This window comes from Condylostylus longicornis, unplaced genomic scaffold (genome assembly GCF_029603195.1).
Source record: "Condylostylus longicornis isolate FDR11 unplaced genomic scaffold, ASM2960319v2 ptg000003l, whole genome shotgun sequence".
NCBI lineage: Eukaryota > Metazoa > Arthropoda > Insecta > Diptera > Dolichopodidae > Condylostylus > Condylostylus longicornis.
Window position 1 is genome coordinate 990,272 of NW_026577972.1, and position 14,995 is coordinate 1,005,266.

Sequence of the window (14,995 nt, forward strand, 5' to 3'; positions counted from 1 at the left end):
TCGAAAAAATGTTTATTTCATAAAAAATATCATATTTATTTTAATTTTGACAAAGCAAAGAATAAAACAATAAAAAACAATGACAATGTAAAGAATTAATCAAATACAAACAACTTTTGTTACATAATTTCATATTCGCAAGTTTTTATATAATTTTGTCATTATTAAAATAATATTAAATACATATATTATATTTATAGATTACGTTAATATAGAAAAAAATAAAATTTTGTCAAAAAAATAATCTTTTAATATTATAAAATAACTTTAATCATGAAACTTGTGTTATAGTATTCAAAAAAAGAAACGATAAATTCAAAATATTGTATTACTCATTTTAATTTTTTATTTATGTTTTTCTATATGTGTTTTTCTTTTACTACAATAAATTATTTTACCTTTATAACATTCAAAATTTAATTAATTCAAATTTTTTTTTTATAATATTCAATTGAATATTAACAAATTATTTTAAATACCAATTATGTTATGTGAAAGTTATTACATTCAGTAGTTTATAAAAATTAATAAAAAGTAAAATAAAAAAGTTAGTTTTTGTACATTATTTTACATATTAACACCAAACATTTAAGTTTGTTTTGCTCAAAGTTAAATATAAATAATTTTTTTTTCTTCTTAATTAAATACAAATATGATTTTTTTTATTAATAATGCAAAATTGTGTGGTAAGGAAGACAAATTTTCCAAAAAAGAAAAAACAAAAAAAAAAGAAGCGAAAATTGAACTAAAACAACTTGATTCAATTTAGTTCTAAAAATAAAAATATTAAAATTAAATACAAAATTTCATTTTATTAAATTTCATTAATAATTAAAATTTTTCTCTCTTTTGTGGCACATTAAAATTTGAAAAAATATTTGTTAGGAACATAGACAACCACTTAAAGTAAATTCAACAACAAATTTTTTTGTGATTAAAAAATTAATTAAAGTTTTTTTTTTTAGCATCAATTATTTGCAATTAATAAAAAAACTTTTTTTTATAATTACTTTCGATTGACAAAAAAGAAAAATTTTAATTGGAAGCGAAATAAAATAAATTACGTGGATAACGTATAATTATACACATTATAATAAAAATCTTTAAACTATAATATGAAAAGAAAACGATATTCAAATTTTGGTGAAAGAAAGCTGAAAATATGCTTTCCGATCTTCACAATATTCATATTCCTCTTGGATGTCTTTTTGATTTTAATAAATCAAAGGTATAATTACAATTTTCTTTTAAATTTTAACATAATCTGTTATTTATTATATTAATTTTTTTTAAATATGTAATAAATAATTATAATGGATAAGTAATACCAATAATAATTATAATGCATAAGTGTAATTAGTTTAAATGTTGTTGAAATTCACTTATTACAAATTATGTATTATCAAGAAAGTGATAGTATGTTAAATGCAAGATTATTGACCTCTTCTTATCTTTTTTTTTTGTGTCCAGAAAATCAATAAAATTTCCTGAACCTTAAATTTTAAAAGTATTTAAGTAAGTTGAACCAATAAAATGCTACAAAAAAAAACAGTTATGTATGTTTTATTTGTGGAAAGACATATTGGAGTTCAATAACGATAAAATCCAGTTTATTTATTCATTACATTTTCATGATTTTTTTACCTATTAATTACATTTTATTGGAAGTAATTTTATATTTCATTTTTAGCTTTATTAAAAGTAAATGTTAAACATCAATTATATTTATACATGATTTTTTATTTTCAATCGTTACACTTATTTTTTTTAATCTTCATACTTTTGTTCCGACTTTCAGTTTTTGTTTTTCTATTAAGACAAAAGAAAGAAAACAAAAACCGCCACAATATTATTCTTATTTATGTTTGTTTCTGATAATTTTTTTAGTATTTTTGTTTTTAAATTTTTCTTTTATCACGATTTCTGTTATCTCGATTAATACGATTATCATTGAAATTTCTGCGATCTCTATTATTATTATTCATATTATTATTATTATTATTATTATTATTATTATTATTATTATTCATACCAAAATTGTTGAATCTTTTATTATTGTTATTATTTTTATTTAAATTATTACGATTACGAGGATCATTGAAAAAATTTGGAAAATTTAAATTTGGAACACCACTACCAGGGAATTGTTGGTTACCTAATAAATTTTCATTTGATAATAAAGGTATTAAATTATCAATATCCGGACGTTGATTCATAATACCGCCATTATTATTATTATTACTAACGCCACCACCACCAATAAATTGATTATTAAAACCGATTCCAGGCGCAACACCTAATAAACCAGGTCTCATATCTGGTGAATTGGCAAAATGATGCATTGGTCCGTTAGGATTAATATTGGGATTAATACCACCAGGACCTATACCCATAGGGCCCATACCACCACCTGGACCACCGGGAAACTGATTATTAAGAGCTGCTTGTATTGGGCCAAATCTTTGTTGCAACTGCTGTTGATGTTGTTGTTGTTGTAAATTATGTAATGGCGGTGGTCCACGTAGAAAATCCATTGAATTATTTCCTATATTTGGTAAGTCCATCAAATTACCTATACCAATTAATTGATTTGGTTTTTGATGTCCTCCAGGATTAATTATTAAATTATTGGAATTGTATTCTAATAAACCGGGATATCCTAAAATACTACTTGGTTGATTATTGTTGATATTATTATTATTACTATTATTATTATTATTATTATTATTATTGCTACTATTATTATTAGTACTATTATTATTATTATTATTATTATTACTATTATTATTATTAGTACTATTGTTATTATTATTAGCAGCATTCGTATTATTATTATTATTGTTAATATTAATATTATTATTGTTGTTATTAGCACTATTGTTATTTAAATTACTAATAATATTATTATTGCTAATAGTATTATTAGTATTTATTTTATTAATGTTACTACAATTTCCACTATCACTTGACTCACTGTCAGAATCAATTTGTCTTATTATACCACTATCATCGATATAAATACACAAATTTGTTAAAATTTGTTGTAAAGTTGGATTTTGCATTATAAATGTTATATCAAATATCTTACTTGACGACGGGTTTTGATGAAATTTTTTTAATTCAGTGGACACCATTGCCAATTGCTGATTAATCATTATTTTATATTTTGAATTTAAATTTTTATACCAATTTGATTTCTGTAATATCATTCTTATATCATTATTTTGCTGTGAGTTCCCTTGAGAATTTGCCGTCGTTTGTGTTATACAAGATTGATTATTTGAATCAGATAATAATAATGGGGCTGATGTTGACGCCTGCATTGTATTTTTATCATTGTTACGTTTTCTTGGATCCAAACGTGCTAATGTTGTTGTTGTTATATTTGATAAAAATGTATCTGATTTATCTTTTGACTGTAGTAGCAAATTTGATGCTGGGATAGGTGTTGCATTTAATGGTATTGTAGAGTTTGACGATTCAGAATCAGATTCATAAACTGTTGTTTGATTTAAATGTGATGATTTTGCTAATATAGGTTCATCTTGTAAACAAAATATTCGACGTAAACGTGGATCTAAAGTTTTTTCATTAGAAGGACAATTACGTCGAATTTCTTTATAGTTTGGTTTCGGTATTTCAATTTCTACGACCTAAAAATTTTAAAATTAATTTTTTAAAAACAAAACGAATAAACAATTTAATGAGTTTAACGAATTAAATTTAATAATATAGAACTTACTCTATAAATTATAGGATTGTTAGAGGAAACTGAGCCATCAATTTCTGTAGCAGGAGTAAAATTTGTCATCACAGGTTTAAAAGGTAATCTCAAATCTAAATCGTCTAAAAAAAAGATACATTTACAAAGAAAATTTATACATAAAAAATTTATTACTTGAATCTATATATTCAGACATTCTCATATCTTTATCCGCTTGTTTTTTTAAACCAATCTCATCGTTTTCATCATCATCATCGTCATTTTCATTTAAATATCCATCGTATATACTTGGACGGTCATACATTGTTGGTTCCTTGTATTGTGGTGATTTGATTGGTGATGGACTACGTTTAAATGATTTTGAATATAAATTTTGTAACTCGTAGTTGTCGCTTTTATTTGAATTTTTTCTTGGATCTTGAAATTGTAATTTATTATTTTTGTTCAATTCATGATTTTTATCCAAATTTTTGGCTTCAATACTGCCGTAAAAATTATTAACTGACAATAAATTAGTATTATTTTTTGATTTCAACTCAAAATTCAAATTGAACTTGCTTTCAATTTCTTTACTTATATCTACAATTTTCTCATTTTCCTTTTCAGCATTATCTATATTTGATGAATTGTTTGACAGAAAATATAATGGCATAACAGGTGAATTAAGTTTATTTGTATCTGAAACTAAATTTTTTGATGCCACAGCTTGAGCTTTTAGCATATTTGAAACAGTTGAACTAAGATCGATTACTTTTTTACTTTTGATTTGATCAAACATAGGTGGTATAATTGGTGGTAACAGTTTTGATGAAGAATTTGAGTTATCATCAAAAGTATTTTCACCAACTGGAGTTGTTCTGCCTTCTTCATCACTGGTATTCTAAATTAAAGAAATGCAAATTAGAAAAAAAAAAAAATTTTCTTAAATACATAAAGAATTAAAAAAAAAATAAATTAAAATTAAGTACGTTCATTCGTATGCAATATATCCGTGACTTCAATAATGCTATATAAAATGTTTAAGTACGGTATTAATACGATTGTATTACCGTCTCAGAGCTTTCAATACCTTTATATTGTACAAAAAACTGCTATAGCTTTTGATACATTTTGGAATACAATTTTTACAATATTAATACGTGCTTTGACGTTTGCTTGAAAATTTCAATTTAAAGCTCTGTGCAAGTGTTAATTTTTAACAAACGTTACCACTCATTAAAAACATAGCATTTTTATGCTGCATTTTGGGAAAAAACTTAATAACTTAATAACACTTTATTGCTGAAAATATATGCTACTTTACTTAGTTGGTTATTTCTGGTAATATTTATATGACATGTATAAAAAAAGCGCGCTCGATTTTTTCGATACCCAATTTACTTTTATTTTACGTATCCACTACGTATTGAGCGCAATGTCAACAGCTTTTACTAAAATTTTTTGGAATGTGATGCTTTGTAAAGTTCACGTATTAAGCGCATTATTGAACTTACGGTATGTTTTTATTCATGAATCACATTACACATATCGAAATTTCACCACATATGTAATCAAAATTCAGACTTATAAATAAAAAACTTACTGATTTTTCATTATCCATATCAAAAGCAGATTCATCAATTTTTAATTGATCATCATCTTCTTCAATTATAAGTTTTTGATCATCATCCTTTTCATCGTCAACTATGTAAACAAATTAAACAAAATATTTTCATATGTTTTACAATTATTTTTAAAACTTAAAGAGGAATTTTTTGTCTTACTTATATCCAACTTATCATTATCAATATTTGAATCTTTTAAATATTGTGAATAATCAACTGCATTAATAGCATTACGTTCACTTTTTTTATGTTCTATCATATTTTTCAGTGAAGATAAATGACGATCAATAAATTGTGGTTCTGGTGAAGCTATACAAGCTATACTATCTTTTTCAGTGGATTTTAGCTTATCTTGTTCATTAACTTTGTTAGATATTACAACACCAGTCGGTAGCACACGCATATCAATGTCATTTGTTGATGCTTTCCTGAAAATAAAACAAAATGTTTTACAAGGTAAATTTAAAATTTTATTGTTTTTAAATATTCTTAAAATATTATTTTTCTGTTAATCTTACATCGCATGAATTATAAATGGTGTTCCACTGGATTCTTTTTCAGAATTTGTATCTTTTAAACAGCTACTATCACTATTACTATTATCATTGCTTATATTATTACTGTTATTATCGGTATTACTATTTTTATTACCGTTATTGTTAATATTATCATTATTACTATTGGTGTTATTACTATTATTATTATTATTATTATTATTATTATTATTATTGTTAATATTATTTTTATTATTATTATTATTATTATTATTATTATTATTATTATTATTATTATTGTTATTATTATTAATATTACTAAACTCCTTTGATGTTACATTGTCTAAGTTTAACTTAGCTGGTGTCTTTGATGCATCCATTTTAAATATACCCAATTTTTCTAAATTCATTGTATTTAACTGTATTTCATTTAATTGGTTTACAGTTAATCCAACAAGATTTAGTTGCATTAAACTTAATGTTGTTAATTGCTCTAATGTTTCAACTCCTAATTGAATCAATTTTTCTATTTGATCTTGACGTAAAATACCATTTAAATATTGCAATTTCAAAAAATTTGGTACGTCAGAAATCTCATTTTTACCATCATTTTTATTACTTATTGATTGCTGCGAATGTTGTTGTTGTTGAAGTTCCTGTTGATGCTGAGTATTATTTGTATCAGTCCAACGGGATTTCCTTGGTTTATTTTCCAGCACTAAACCACAATTTCCACTTAGTTTTAGAATACTATTATTTGAATTTATATCATTTTCATAGCCTGTAGGTGATGGTATGATCATATCTAACAATGATGGTATACCAGATGTTGTTGTCATATTTGGTAATGTATTTGATTGTATATTGGAAATTACTGCATTTGATACAATATTATTTGATTCATTTAATAAATTATTTAATGAAGTTGGTGGATTTCCTAATAATGATTTACTATTATTATTCGCATTTGATAAAACGTTAATTGGTTGCGATTGAGTGGGTAAAGTTTGTGCATATGTATTTTCAATATTATATTTTTTACATAATATTGAATGTTGTTTATTCAATAACTGAATAGCATAATCACGACTTATGCGACGAAATGTACCTAAAATTTCCTTGGGTGCTGTTTCAATGTGCTTTAATAATATGTTACGTAAAGCTTCCGATAATGGTTCACCATGCATATATTTACATTCCTTTTTATATATGCATTCCATACCCAAATAGTAATATTTACATGGAAAATCAGCATGCATATATAAACATTTTTCTTTTTTAGCACAGCATTCTTTCAAATAAAATTTACATAATTCCAATTTACGTTCAGGCCTTCCTTCATGTTTTTTTGGACAATCATCCTTAAAAAGTATTTTACAATGTAATTAATAAATTTAATATAGTAATAAAATAGAATTCATATGATATATGTAGACTTTTTGTTATATTTACATTTTGACATTGCCCTCTTAAATATGCTATACAGATCATTCTACTCATTGGTTCATCACCGCCATCATCACTTGTATTACGATTTTTCCTACGACTTGATTTTTCTTTATCTCTTCCCCTATCTCTACTACGATCGCGATTATTTTTATGATCTTTCCGATTTTTTTTGCCAAATCTACCCATACGTTCTCCTTTCTTACGATATTCAATATCAGAATCATAAGAATCATATGAGGAATATGAATCATCAGAAAAATATGATGACATAATTGACAAAGCGTTTGATGATGGTCCACCAGCAACTCCCGTTGCTGATACTGGTGGTGGACTACCACCTCTTATACCTAACATTTCATACATTAGAGCATCGTCAATATCGTCATCTTCATTTTTGGATATTGAGTTATGACGTGTTCGCTATAAAAGAAAAAAAAATAGCAGTAAAACAATTGATTAATGGTTCATACCAAACACTCAAATTCTAAGAAAAATAAATTTGAATACTTATTTTCGAATATAAACAATCAGCATGTACATTTGTATGTATATATTAAAATAATAAATCACCGGACACTAACATATCTCGTTAAGAAAAACGTAATTGTTTTGATTTATTCTTTTTTCTTTATTTAAACAATTTTAAGGTTTTTGGCGTACATAAGCTCGGAATTGCAAATTTATTGTTTTCATTAGACAATATGTACATATTGCTTGTTCTTAATCTTTATTTTGTTAAATTTTTTATTAGCGATATGAATTTTTTGTCCTTTGCAAAGTTTATTGCTTAAGATACGTATTAAGGAGGCACAGGCATTCGTACAATACATTAAATTTTCATACCTTTATATTGTTACCGTCCACGGCTTTTTCTTTTTCGGCTTCTTTTTTTTTTCTTTTCCGACTTTTTCTTTTGCTGCTATTAGCACAAACTTTTTCGTTTTCATCTTCTTTATTACGTTTTTCTAGGATTTTCGGCATTGGGGGTGGTTCTATTCCATCTTTCTTTAATGCCGCTGCTATAGCGTTTTCAATATTTCCAGCGAAATCATCTTAAAAAAAAACAGAAAAAAACAAGTTAAAAAAGAATTTAAATTTTAACAAAATTAAAAGTGACTTAAATGAAACACTGTATTTATTTTATTTTATGGGTGGTTCATATTGTAGTGATAGTCGCATGAATCGTCAAAATATGGGTTGTTCATATTATAGTGATAGTCGAATGAATCGTCAAAATATTAGTCAATCCACTGCTTTAAATAGTGCAGGTTAGATTGCTGCGACATACGACAAAGCATAATCTCGAAATATTGAAGATCTGTCGCTGCCTATGGAATGGAAATTGAATGAAATTTTTTTAGATCATTTTTGGTTAAATTAATGTCGCTGTTGCTTTTAATGTCAAGTGAATTGCGACAACAATATTTCTGCGACATCGCGTACAACTCTCACTATCGCATTTTCACAGAATATGAACAACCCATTATTCCATAAATTTACCTTCAATAACACTTTGTTTTTTAAATTTCGCCGATTTTGTATTTTGATTACTGTCATTGTCAACTAAATCGATAATTGGGATTTGTTTAATTGGTGAATTAGTATCCTTTTTACTATTGTTCTCATTTGAAGAAGTTATTGGAATAGTTTTAGGAATTGGCATGTCGCTTTTATTATCATTTACTAAGATTGGCTCATCATCTGATTCAATTTCACCATCTTCAAGATCTTCATCTGGTATTTCCATTTCTTCGCCTTTTAAATTTGTATCAGACATTATTAAGTTGCTTTTTATTTTGTTCCTTTTAGTAATTTTGTTTACTTCTTTAGTATAAAAAATTAGAATTTCTGAAAAACAATGTCAAACAAAAATTTTAATTAAAGCATTAGAATACTAAAATATGTTTTTGTATGTTCTTATCCAAATAATTAAAATTGAGAAACAATTAAAAAAAACGCGCGACGAATTTATAACAGAAAAAAGAAAACTGGTATACGTATATGTTTATACTTAAAATATCATGCAAGTGAACACAATAGTATAATGCGTACGTCAAATTGGTATTAAAATTACTTTAATATTAAAATATACGGAATATTTGCGTATTATTGAATCACTCATATCTAAATTCAAGTAAGTTTTTTGTTGAAAAGTCACTTTAAAATATGTGCTCTCGAAAATACTGCTTTAATTTATATAAATATGTCAAAAACTTCGCCCAAGAGGCTAACTCAAACAAATTTTGAAAGGACAAAAAATTATAGAATGTCAAAATGTCTTTAAGGACACAGATAGACATGCAATTGCAGAAGTTGAAAACCGAACAAGAATGATTTTACGCAGCGAAATGCCAGAATTCATATAGAATACACATATTTAAATGAAACTGTCCAGAATCAAGCGAATTTACTGGCGCGAATTTCACCGCCAGCCATGGAATAGCCTAAATTCCAATTTTTTCGCTGGCAATTATTTTTGACATTATCTGTTTCCATGTACGTGTGACATTATATGAAAAATCCTCTGCAAAATACTGTTTTTGTCATTCCGTTCTTTTTCTGGGTCAACAGCGGAAATCGTCACCGTGGCCGCTCACCAGTTTGGTTCTGTTTTCACAGATAATTCAGTTCATGGGCTCGCACCGATTTTACAATAAAGAAGTTATTGTAAAACTAAAAATTGCATATCTGCCGGAGCCGTAAACTGTTTGATATTTTCATATAAAATTTCAAATTTTGAATCTATTTCAATGTATTATAACTATAAAACTTTTGAAGAATATCTCATAACTTGGTATAGATAATATGTATATACACAATATGTACATACACAAAATTTACTTGTTCCATATGAAGATTTTGAATCAAAAAATATAACATATATACATATGTACATACATATTTAAAATATCTAAATTAATAAAAAAATTTTATTAAACAATTTGCTTTGCACTAATCTATGCATATATGTACGTACATTCTTATGTATTTATGTATGTATTATATACAATATGCATAGATACATACATACATATATGAACATATATTTAAATTTTTTATATTTTAATAATTTTTATTTTTTTTAAGAAAATTCAAAAATTTCTTTAATAAAATATAGTTATTAAACAAACTAAAAATAAAATAAATTAATTACGTATATACTATGTAGAGTGTATAACGCCATTATTTAAATCAGTTTTTTCAATTTTTATGCATATTTAAGACTGATTCACATAATATCCACACATACATATGTTCATGTGTATCAGTTTCAAACATAATTATAATTATCTCTCAGTTTTATATTTCATTCTCTTTCATTTCCTTTTTTTCACTTCCATGAATTCTTTGAAATATACAGTGGTACAAAAAATTATTCGTACAAGATTAAGATCAGAATTAGGCTCTTTCCATACCATTTGCTTTTTATCTGATCAAAAATCATATCTAAATACAAGAATTCTCATAAACGAATCTTTGATTCGTCAGAGAAAATTACTTTTTCCAAGAACTCTGGGGGCTTGTTAATATAAGTTTTTGCAAACTCCAACCTTAGCTTCCGGTTTTTTTTGGAAATAAATGGTTTTCTTCTAGGTGTTCTGGCGTGAGAATCAGCTCTCCCTAAAACATTTCGCACCGTTTCTGAACTAAAAGGTTTTTCTATGATTTCCCGTACCTGATTTGTCAGTCCTGGTATGTGGATCTTGGGGTTTGCTTTAACTTTACTAATAATAAAATTTTCTGTTGTTTGCGTGAAAAGTTTTTTTCTACCTCTGCCTGCTTTATTTGTTAATATTCCCTCGTGTCTATATTTTTTTACAATGGACTGAATGGATGAGTGGCTTCTTCCAACTATTTTACCTACTTCCCTATAAGTTTTACCTTCAGGGATAAGTTTCATTATTATTTTGCGCTCCTCAAGAGTAGTTTCTTTTTGCTTTCGACTCATATTATTAAATAATGGACAAAAACTGCACCAATAAATGACTTCTTATGTATGAGAACACTTAAATATTGACTAATGCTTATTCATTAATATTGGCGACTATTTAAGTCGCCTTATTTATTAATATTGGCGACTATCTTTTTAAAGATAACTGTAATTATCTGAACTTGTTTGAATTGTACGAATAATATTTTGTCTCGAAAATGTAAACGAAATTTATTTCTTTACTTATATGTTATTTTTTTTTGTTTTTTATTTTGTTGATAATTAAAAAGAAATAAATGAAGAATAAATCTTATTAAGAAAAAAATTTTTATAAGTCAATATATCTGGAAATCGAAAAAAACATGCAACTTAATCTTGTGCGAATAATTTTTTGTACCACTGTATACATATACTTTTTTTTGAATTTGATTTAAGAGAGGAATTTGAATTTGATTTAACACATATAAAATTAAAAATAAAATGTGTTTTTCACAAAAAAAATATAATTAAAATTTGTGCTATGAGTTGCCTAAAATTATTTTCCTATGTCAATAATCTTACAATACATACATTTATATATTATAACAACAAATACAGTGATACCCCAATATGTAGAGTGATTGTTTTGATAATATATGACGAATCGCATGACGACATGAATTTCGTCAATATGTGCTACTAATTATAATAAAACATAACACTGATGTAATGCATAAGGTATTTGGATTAAAGCTTAATCTCAAATGTGGAAGCACTTATAAACAAAGTAAATTTTTCGATAAGTATAATTAGACAATTTATTTCAACTTTTTTTTTCAAATTTAGTATTTTGTCCTCATATAAGAGCTTCTTTTTAGTATAACAAAAAATTGAGTTTTTTTTTTCTTAACATAAGTATGTACGTTATTAACGTCATCTCTATTTTACTATTAACATGCACAATTCAATTCAATATAAATTTTGTCTTAACTTAAAATTACAGTAATTTGAAGCAACTTGAGCAGAATTTTTGATTTTAAGCAAAAATGTATCAAATATTTAAAAAGAAAATATTTTATAGTTTTTTATTGGTATTTTCTCTGTTTACCGATATGTCAATTTATAAACAATGTATGTACATATTACTATGTGTATACGTTCCTCAATTAAGATTGAGGAATGAAAATTGTTATGTTTTGTATTAAAAGAAGATAATGAATATGATACTAACAATATAAAAATACATAAATAAAATGTATATCGAGGGATTACTGTATTATATAAAGAAAATTTTATCACATAAATTACATACATATGTACTTACATACGAATACAATGGACATATTATTTAAATCAGCAATTAAAACACGTAAAGAGGATTTAAACAAAAATAACAAGCAATTACATAACAAATTATTTCAATAGCTGTTTTTGCAGTAATGGTTGACCTATATGTTTGTACACAAGTTTTGTTGGCAAGAGGTAGGTACATTCTTACACAAGTCAACCATTAATGCAAAAGGTGTCGAGTGAATACTCGGTAATAATAAATAAAACATTCAATTCTAATTGTATATGTATGTACCCATGTACATATGCTTTTACATAGTATGTATGTGTAGCTAATGCCTATATAATAAAAAAAATATATTTTCAATCAATTAATAAATAATCATATTTATTAATAATCAATAACATTAATTAAATATTTTTGTATACCTTTCTTCTTAGAAAATTTTTGTTTTTTTCATATCAATCAATTAATATTCTTACTCATATAAAATAATATAAAATTTTAACATGCATTTTGTACGAAATAAATAAAACTTTTTTTGGTTTCAAAAAATGATTTTGAAGGGCATTGAATTTTACTTAAATTATGTAAGTATAACAATAACTTCAATTGGTCTCTTCTGATTGCTAAAAGAATAACTGTGTATAAACTGATCTCTGCAGCACTTTTACTTTTTGATTCTCGCAAAGTCAAAGAGAGAAAAACTCAATTATTTTTTGTTCAAAATATGCTATTTATGTATATGTATGTTTAAATAACTTATACTATAAAAAAATATATAAGAGAAAGTGTGTTTCTACTTTCTAGCCTTGTGTTTACGTATTTACAGTGTACACTCATTTTATGTTATTTACTCTAAGTTTTTGTTATTGCTTTACATATTTTTTTTAAATTATGTTGTTTAATTCCCATACTCATCTAAATTAACTGGAAACAGGTATTTTAATGTAATTAAATACATATGTATATTACAAAACAATGAGAGTGAAAAAAATATTTTTTGAGGTCTCTTGCTTTTAAGTGGGTGTTTTTCTCAATCACACTCTTTGTTTATTCAAACTTTTGAAAAAAATGCAAATACGAAAGATGTAACCATACGAATACAAGGCGAACTTAATAAATCAGAAAAAGAAAAAATCTGCTGTGGAAACCGGTTTAGCATTTGACATTTTTTTTCCGATTTTTTTTTTTTGGGGTAATTGGGAAAATGGTGTACAAAATTTGTTTTACATGATTTGATGATGACTGCATAGAGATCATTGTTTGCATTTCAAATCAGCCATTTTTATTACGTTGTTTTAGAAAATAATGCGTTTTATTTTGAAGTTGTGCAAAATTTTGGATGAAAATTTGCTGCAAGAAAATTAATTACTTTTATGGAGTTGTTTTCTTATTTTTATTTTGACAATAATTGCCTGTTTGTATTGTCATTTTTTTCTGAACATGCTTGACATCAAAATACATAACTTTTTTTTATACCCGCATTCACAATATTATAAAAACTAATTTTAGATAATATTGCAAAAAAAATTAAGGAAGATGATATTAAATTATTTTATTTACGAGTACAGACTATTATGAGTACAACTCTAGAATGATTTTCTATAAAACAAAATGTTATGACATTCTTTCTTTGGGTTGGCAGACCAAATAATTTTAATTTTGTCAAATTATTTTTATTCAATGTCAATAATAATTTTACTATTTTATATATTTAAAAAAAAAAAACTACGGCAGGCTAGTCACCTACCTAGTTAAACTCTATGACGCTATGAAACTATTGCATGAGAAATCATGCACTAGCCCTATGCTCCTTCTAGGAGTGAACAAAGGAAAAAAAAAAAAAAAAAATATATTTTAAAAAGAATTTATATTAATATTTAAAGTTTAATAAAATTTTAATTCTTAATACAAAGAACTAATCGTGAAAAAAAATTACATAAAAATTTTGTGGCTGGCGAAATTGACTAATTCTCCTGTTAATAAAAATATAGAAATAGCCTAAAAGATTTTCCAATCTGAGAGAATGTTAAAAAAAAACAATTCAAAATTCTTTCTTAATTATTCACTCATTAATAGAGAATGTGTGTCACATCACAATTTCGATATTTTTGTAACAATATATCTTAAATAGTCGGCGAACCAATTGTTTAAGATATTGATAAAACTAGACATTGTGAAAATGAGTCACAAATTAATTGAAAAATAAGTTCCGATCATAACACAATGTGAAGCGAATATATTAAATACATACGGAAGAACCGATATGTGAACAAATTAATATGTTCGACTGGTGTATTAAATCGCAATCAATGACCTCCATTTTTATATAAGTTGATATCTTGATTTACACGATAATTTTATACTTATTTAGAGCAACTTTTACTGATAGCTCATGTGATTTATATCGTATTCGTATAGTGTAAATATAAAGTTTATATAGGTTTTGCTCACAAATTGAACAAGTCTACTACGCAATAAAAGTCATTACATATTATAAATTCTTAATTCGTGAATGAA

At 25.3% G+C, this 14,995-nt stretch overlaps 1 protein-coding gene across 7 annotated transcripts in view; it reads right to left on the minus strand.

Moving 5' to 3' along the window:
* Positions 1-886: 886 nt before the first annotated feature.
* The window catches only part of LOC129607176 (protein suppressor of sable), a 28,107-nt gene continuing 13,998 nt past the window's right edge, over positions 887-14,995 (minus strand). For 5 of the 7 annotated variants that reach the window (XM_055517967.1, XM_055517959.1, XM_055517985.1 and 2 more), the window contains exons 2-10: positions 8,772-9,119; positions 8,115-8,323; positions 7,275-7,691; positions 5,847-7,183; positions 5,488-5,756; positions 5,307-5,407; positions 3,899-4,604; positions 3,743-3,846; positions 887-3,653 (exon numbers count right to left, since the gene is read on the minus strand). In XM_055517967.1, coding sequence (XP_055373942.1) covers positions 1,899-3,653; positions 3,743-3,846; positions 3,899-4,604; positions 5,307-5,407; positions 5,488-5,756; positions 5,847-7,183; positions 7,275-7,691; positions 8,115-8,323; positions 8,772-9,048 — 5,175 coding nt within the window. In that variant the 5' untranslated portion in view covers positions 9,049-9,119 and the 3' untranslated portion in view covers positions 887-1,898. Of the gene's footprint in view, positions 3,654-3,742; positions 3,847-3,898; positions 4,605-5,306; positions 5,408-5,487; positions 5,757-5,846; positions 7,184-7,274; positions 7,692-8,114; positions 8,324-8,771; positions 9,120-10,425; positions 10,483-12,900; positions 12,972-14,995 lie in introns of those variants that run through there. The other 2 variants (XM_055518009.1, XM_055518002.1) reach the window with 2 other exon arrangements.